Source organism: Mobula birostris, chromosome 9 (assembly GCF_030028105.1).
Source record: "Mobula birostris isolate sMobBir1 chromosome 9, sMobBir1.hap1, whole genome shotgun sequence".
NCBI lineage: Eukaryota > Metazoa > Chordata > Chondrichthyes > Myliobatiformes > Myliobatidae > Mobula > Mobula birostris.
This window is the reverse complement of record NC_092378.1, coordinates 14,785,354-14,793,053: the sequence shown is the minus strand read 5'-3', so window position 1 is coordinate 14,793,053 and position 7,700 is coordinate 14,785,354. Positions and strand designations below refer to the sequence as shown.

Sequence of the window (7,700 nt, the reverse complement as noted above, 5' to 3'; positions counted from 1 at the left end):
TTTGTTGTTAAGTAAAATTGCACAATAGCTCACTGCTTTTAGAGGGAAGAGGGAATAAATCTTTACCAAAGCAAACTGGTCATCAGTCACCTTTTTTTAAAAAAAATGCATAAATTGTTCAGCTAACATTCCTGAACTGATACCCTTCTCATTCATAAGCTGGCACTTGTAATCTTGACGGGCCTTGGCAATGCCAACCGTGTGAAGAGCTGGCTGCAGACCAGGAAATGTTTCTTTCACACTGAGGTACCTGCAAACATTGTTCCACTGACAAATGGTGGGCATGTGTCTTTGTCCAGTACAAGGCAACTAGCAAAGGCATATAAAGGGCAATTTGCACATGAAACACATTATTTGGGAAGCAGTGAACAAATGAATAACTCAAGAGAATATTCTCCAGGCATTGCACAAAAATACGGGCAGCAATTTCTTTCTTTTCTAAGCCGGGGTGTATTGGTTATCAGAATATATTAGATAGAATGTTGTGGACAGACAGAGGAGCTCTCAAATGCTTTATTTAAATTGGTCTCTCAAATTTTTGGATACTTTCTTCAATTCATCAAGTATATTATCATTTACGAACCACTTAGTGTTGTAATTTAAGCAATCTAGGTATGTATAGAAGAACAACATTTTTTTAAATTAGCAAAATTGGAATGTATTTCAACTTTTTAAAGGGATGAGCTAGGAAACTTAATGATCCTTAATAATAAGTTGTTACAGAAGTTTACTTTTCAGTCACTAATCCATCACAGCATTCCAGGATAATCATTAAACTACTGGATGACAAATTCTTCATGAAAATCTTCAAAACCTCCTTGAATTCCATTACAAAATACTCCCCATCCTCCCATATGCATATCTATAGATTTTATGTACTCACAAGCATATGTAAAAGGTGGAGAGTTTGAAAAGGTGAAGGTTGAATCCTTCTATAAACGTTTGCCTCCTCTTGATGAGATTTCAATCCTCTCAAATATTTTCCCAGGAATGAGTGTGTGCAGGGAATGTGAGCATGCTCCACTGCTCTGACCCCAGCTTCAGAAGACTGCTTGAGATAAAGTGCTGGAAGTACTATATACAAAATGCAGACTGTCAGCAATGGGACCAGGTACACTGAGCTGCTCTTGACATACACCAGCTGTGAACCAAATGACCTGTGGTCAGCCAGCAAGATTCACACACAAGAAACACTTCGGGCCCGTATCAGTTTTTTTTATTAGGCAATGGTACTTTTTTTTTCAAACAAGTTCTGAATAAAAGATAAAGGAGAAAGTGGAACTTAAATATCCATTTCATCAAAATAATTTTAAGGGTGGTGTAGAATACATTGGCTTGAAACATGCCACAGTTGTCCTGGTTTTCTCTGTTCAGCTCATTGTGACCTGCGCTTGAACTTTTTGTTCTCTTGCCGCTGCATTTCATTGTCAGGCATTCCTGGCAGTCTCCACATTACATTATGAGGAAACTGCTAATACCTTGCTTTTCCTGACTGCCCTGTGCCATGCTATGCTGCTTTGGGAAAATACAATGGATTTTCTATTCTACATGGTAGAACTCCCATAGTTTGTTAACCCCAACCACATCGATTTGCTCCGTTACAATCTATATCCTATGGAGAAAAAAAAAGATTTACAAGGATACTCGTATCCACGTTAAGTAAGTTCACTGTTTTGTGCAGAAGAGCTTTGCTGTGTGTGTGTGTGTGTGTGTTTAAATAACTTGTTACTTTAGCACGTTAAATGCACAAAGATGTTTGTCGCTGGAGCAGAGGCTTGTGAGGTAATAACCCCATTCATCAGCCCTCTGTAGCCTAAAGTTCAGTCTTGCCAGATGGGGTAGGATCGTTGCCTTCATCAGTTGAGCTCTGGCCCGTGGGTATAAAGGATAATGAGGCAGAGTTTATACAATACCGTTTACCAGTTGGACGGGGCCCATCATCAAAGATATGTCCCAGATGTGCACCACACTGAAATAAAATAGCAAAAGTAATTGCTTTCTTGTAACAAAATGGATATTTTAGATTGCTGTTATAGTCTACATCATTCATCACAAGGCAGTAAACTCTAGATAAGATCTCAATATTCCTTCAGATCTAACCTATCACCCTTTAATAGCAGCTATTTACTGTGCTTAAAAAGTACTCTTCCAGCAACTTGATAAAGTGATGCAGATTCAGAAATATTAATTATGCTTCATTAAATCAACCGGGCTGTAGTTAACTTTAGCTAAAGATTTCAAAAAGTATCATTATTTTATAACGGAGATTATAAACTAATTCTGCAGGAATGTTTTTAACAAGGTTGCCTTTGAAATGGTAACGTGCATTTGTCAGTGGACACTAGAAACAATAAAAGTCACCTTTCTGAAGACTTCTGCTTTTGTACACACATGGAGGTCTGTCAAACCATCACAAGCTGAGATCAGAGTGCATTGTTGATAAATAATGACACTCTGTTGTTAGAATTGCTTTCTGCCACTGTGACCCCACCAGTCGTGTGGACCATCAGCAGCTCGCTCATCAGGTTAAACACCCTTTTTGCTGTCATGGATACAAAGATCCCACTATTCCCTGGTATTACTTCAACATTCTGGTCTGTGATTCTAATACATACTTGAAATCAAATGCTACAATTCTTGGACATTGCCAATCAAGCCTAATTATTTGATAAACACAATAAAGTCTGCAGATGCTAGAAATCCAAAGCAACACACACAAAATGCTAGAGGAACTCAGCAGGTCAGGCAGCATCTATGGAAATGAATAGACAGTCAACGTTTTGGGCCAAGACCCTTCTTCAAAACTGAGAAGGAAGGGGGAAGACACCAGAATAAAAAGGATTATTGGTTACATTTATATTAAATATATCCATAACATAAATTAAACTTTTACATTTTAATATAATTTACTGGAGAATTGGAGATGCAAACTTAAAAACTTTTACATCATTGTTGAGAAGCATATACTTGTTCTTTGTATCCATTTTCTACAGTAGTATCTTGGCTCAATCCTGCAAAATTGAACCCTCATTCAGGTGCAGTTCAAGTGGACACTGTCACAACAGCAATTGGCAACCTTTAAAAGGAAGGCTTTGTGGTTAATGTGACAATACCATCCAGCTGAATCTTGTTCTCACAGATGTATTGTGACTATGGATTGCTGGATATCAGATCAGTCTTTTTTTAAAAAACTTCTTTAAACTGGAGGTACTGAAGGCAAATCTGATTTCACTTATCAACAACTTCACTAAGATCAGTTGTACATAAACCAAAAGCCAAATCTGTGATTTTTTTTTCTGTGGCTCTACTACTGAAATAACAGAGAATAAATTATTAGCATTTTTGATCTACTGACCTGCATAAATATTGTTTGGAAAATTGGAGCAAACTTACATATTATAAACATGAGAAAGTCATCAGATGCTGGAAATCTGAAGCAATATACACACACACAATGCTAGAGGAACTCAGCAGGTCAGGCAGCACCTACGGGAATGAATAAACAGTCAACGTTTCGGGCTCAGACCCTTCTTCAGGACTGAGAAGGAAGGGGGAAGACACTAGAATAAAAAGGTGGGGGGAGTGGAAGGAGACGAGCTGGAATGTGATAGGTGAAGTCAGCTGGGTGGGAAAGGTCAAGGGCTGGAGAAGAATGAATCTGATAGGAGAGAAGAGTGAATGCTGCCTGACCTGCTGAGTTCCTCCAGCATTTTGTGTGTGTTATGTATTATAAAACTTGATATCCATAAACTTTTGGCAAAAAATTTCCCTCGAAATAAGCCTAACTTAAAAAGGTATAAAAGTAAGATAGCTCCTAAGTAATAACATTCAATAGCAGTAGAAATGTAACCAGTAAGTTATTAATAAACTTACGTAGCTGCAGCCGATCTCAATCCTGTGCATTCCATGGGAAAAGTCATCTACTTGTGTTACTGCATTAGAATCCAGCACATCATAGAAAGATGGCCAACCTGTGTGGTAACAAAACGAATCATCAATAGCTTGATTGTACAATTCTGTGTCCCTCCCACAATCTCCATCAGCACAGACGCACCACACGGCTGTGTGCTTATCCCCCTGCTCTACCTGCTTTACACTTATGACTGTGCCACCAAGCACAGCTCCAATGCTATATTTAAGTTTGCTGACGAAAGCACCATCGTAGGCCGAATCAAAGGTGGTGGTAAATCAGGCCGAATGGTGCCACAACAAAAACCTCTCTCTTAATGTCAGGAAGATTACGGAGCTGATTATTGATTTTATTTAGAGGAAACCAAAAGTCCCTAAGCCAGTCCTCATCGGGAGATCAGAGGTGGGGAGGGAGAACAACATTAAATTCTTGGTATTATCATTTCATAGGATCTGTCTTGGGCTCAGCACACGTGCATTTACGAAGAAAGCACAGTAGCACCTCTACTTCCCTAGAAGTTTGTGAATGATTCCAGGATTGAATGGCTTGTCACATGAAGAGTGTTTGATGGCTCTGGGCCTGAATTCACTGGAATTCAGAAGAATGAGGGGTGACCTCATTGAAACCTATTGAATAGTGAAAGACTTTGACAGAGTGGATGTGGAGAGGACATTACCACTGATGGGAGAGTCTAAGACCCAGAGGACACAACCTCAAAATAGAGGAGGTGTCCTTTTAGAATAGAGATGAGGAGGAATTTCTTTTGCAAGATAGTGATAAATCTGTGGAATTCTTTACTACAGGCAGCTATAGTGGCCAAGTCTTTATGTATATTTAAGGCAGAGGTTTAAAGATTATTGATTGACCAGGGCATGAAGGGATAAGGGGAGGAAGCAGGAGATTGGGGCTGGGAGGGACTTTGAATCAGCCATGATGAAATGGTGGAGCAGACTCCTTGGGCCAAATAGCCTAATTCTGCTCCTTTATCTCATCGTCTTATTGAGCACATCTACATGGAGCGCCGTCACAGGAAAGCAGCGTCCATCATCAGGGTCACCACCATCCAGGTCACGCTCTCTTCTCGCTGCTGCCGTCAGGTAGATAGTATAGAAGCCTCAGGACCCATACCACCAGGTTCAGGAACAGTTACTATTACCCCTCAACCATCAGGCTTTGCACCAGAGGGATTAACTTCACTTACCCCAACACTGAATTGTTCCTACAACCTATGGATTCACTTTTCACTCATGTTCTTGATATTTATTACTTATTTCACGAGTTCAGGATTGAAGGACGTCCATTTAGAACACAGATGCTGAGAAATTATTTTAGTCAGAGGGTGGTAAATCTGTGGAATTTGTTGCCATGAGTGGCTGTGGAGGCCAAGTCATTGGGTGCATTTAAGGCAGAGATAGATAGGCTCTTAATTAGCCAGGGCATCAAAGGGTATGGGGAGAAGGTAGGGTATTGGTGATGACTGGAAGAATTGGATCAGCCCATAATTGAATGGCAGAGCAGACTCGATGGGCCAAATGGCCTACATCTGCTCCTATATTATTTATTTATTTATTCTTTTGTGTTTGCAGAGTTTGTTGCCTTTTTACCATTGGTTGTTTGCCCGTCTTGTTGGGTGCAGTCTTTCATTGATTCTATTGTGTTTCTTGGATTTACAGAGTATGTCCGCAAGAAAATGTATCTCAGGGTTGTAGATGATGACATACTGTATATGTATTTTGATAATAAATTTACTTTGAACTTTGAGATCTGCATTCCCAGAATAAATTCAGTTGTACTGATAATGGTAATAACGAAAATTACACATGAAATGATTTAATTCCAGAACTATGGATAGAAACAAAGGACAGCACCTAAGCTATTTTAAATAATATAGTATGATATGTATTATAATATATATGAAATTATTTTATAAATCAGTTGTTGCAGAATCAGCAAGTGAATAGTGTGCAAAAAGATAAGGTTAATTAATAGTCTCTTTAGGGAAGAGTGATCATAATATGTTTTGTATTCAGATTGAAAGTGACTTAGTTGAAAATAAAAGCAGGGCAAACAGTCTAAACAAAGCAAACTACAAATGTATGAAGCATGATTTGTCTGTGGTAGAGTGAGAAATTGAAAAGTGTGACAATGGCCAAGCAAGAGCTAAATGTTTAAAGAAATATATTATTTTCTTTCTTTGAAACAAAACATGAAAAGTGATCCTACTGTAGCTAACAATTAATTAAGTCAAAGAAAAAAGCTTATCGGATTGCCAAATAGGAGACTCGGCTTGAAGATTGGGCAAATTTCAGAATTCCACAAACAAGGATCAACAAATTGAGTAAAGGATCTTAATGAAGGGTCTCGGCACAAAACGTTGACTGTTTACTCCATTCCATAGATGTTGTCTGGCCTGCTGGGTTACTCCAGCATCAGCAGATTTTCTTGTGTTCCCAAAATTGATATGTATAGAATATATGTATGAAGGTAAACCATCGAGTAATACCATAATACATCATAAACGTTTCTACAGACATGGGATAAGAAAAGGATTAGCAAAGGTTCAATTCGACCCCTTACATTCTGGGATGGGAGAAATTATATTGGAGAATATAGAAATGGCAGATAAATTAATGAAGTATTTTGTTGAATAAAACAAAACCAAATCCTTGAAAAAAAATTAAGAATAGAGGAACGGTAGGGATACTTTAAACAAATTAGCATTAAGAAAAAGTGATTTTGGAGAAATTCATGGGACTGAAATCCAGTAAATTTTCATGATAATATTCATCCCAAGGTTTTGAAAAAGTTATATATGGAAGTCGTGGATGCTGGTGATTATTTTTTAAAGTTCAATGGATTCTAATATGTCTGCATCTGACTAGAATGGAAACAGGGAACTGCAGTGTAATTAGTCTTGTATCAGTAATAAGGAAAATGTTGGTAACTATTAACGAGTGGTAACAAAACAATTAAACATAATAAGATGTCTGATCAGAATTAACAAACTTACAAACAGAAGATATTTGAGAAATCGTTTTGCAGTTTGTAACTTGCAGAATAGGTGATGGGGAAGCAGTAGATGTAGTATATTTTGAGTTTCTGAAAGGCTTCAATGGAATTCCACCCAAGAGAATATTGAACAAAATCAGGGCACTTGGGTTCATTAATAACATACTAGTGTGTCAAAGAGTGATTTATATATGGACAACAGGGAATATAAATAAAGAGGTATCTTTGGGTATGAAGCTGTGTAACATGCAGGATACCACAGGGATTAACCTTGATGTCCTAGATGATGTTGTAACCCTGTGTGGTGGATGTAAGGGAGTTGTAGAGAAGCTTCAAATGTATCCAGGACACCTTCAAGGAGCAATGCCTCAAAAAGGCGGCATTGATCATTAAGGATCCCCATCACCCTCGTCTCACTGCTACCATCAGGGAGGAGGTACAGGAGCTTAAAGCCATACACTCAACAATTCAGGAATAGTTTCTTCTCCTGTGCCATCAGATTTCTGAATGGACATTGAACTCATGAACACTAACTCACTACTTTTTCTTTCTCTTTTTGCATTATTTATTTAACTTTTAAAATATATATTTAATTCTTACTGTAATTTACAGTTTTTATTATTATGTATTGTAAAGTACTGCTGCTGCACAGTAACAAATTTCACAAATATGTCAGTGATATTAAACCTGATTCTGATATAGACTGATAAAGTGGCCAACAATCAAGTTGATGAATTCATTCCCTTGAAGAAAGTTGATATAGAGAATAGCATTTTTTTAA

At 37.9% G+C, this 7,700-nt stretch overlaps 1 protein-coding gene across 2 annotated transcripts in view; it reads right to left on the bottom strand.

Moving 5' to 3' along the window:
• Positions 1 to 352: 352 nt before the first annotated feature.
• The window catches only part of msrb3 (methionine sulfoxide reductase B3), a 116,064-nt gene continuing 108,716 nt past the window's right edge, over positions 353 to 7,700 (bottom strand). The window contains exons 5-6 of one of the 2 annotated variants that reach the window (XM_072269339.1): positions 3,874 to 3,971; positions 353 to 1,969 (exon numbers count right to left, since the gene is read on the bottom strand). In XM_072269339.1, the coding sequence (XP_072125440.1) occupies positions 1,814 to 1,969; positions 3,874 to 3,971 (254 nt within the window). In that variant the 3' untranslated portion in view covers positions 353 to 1,813. The remainder of the gene's footprint in view (positions 1,970 to 3,873; positions 3,972 to 7,700) is intronic. The other variant, XM_072269340.1, reaches the window with a different exon arrangement.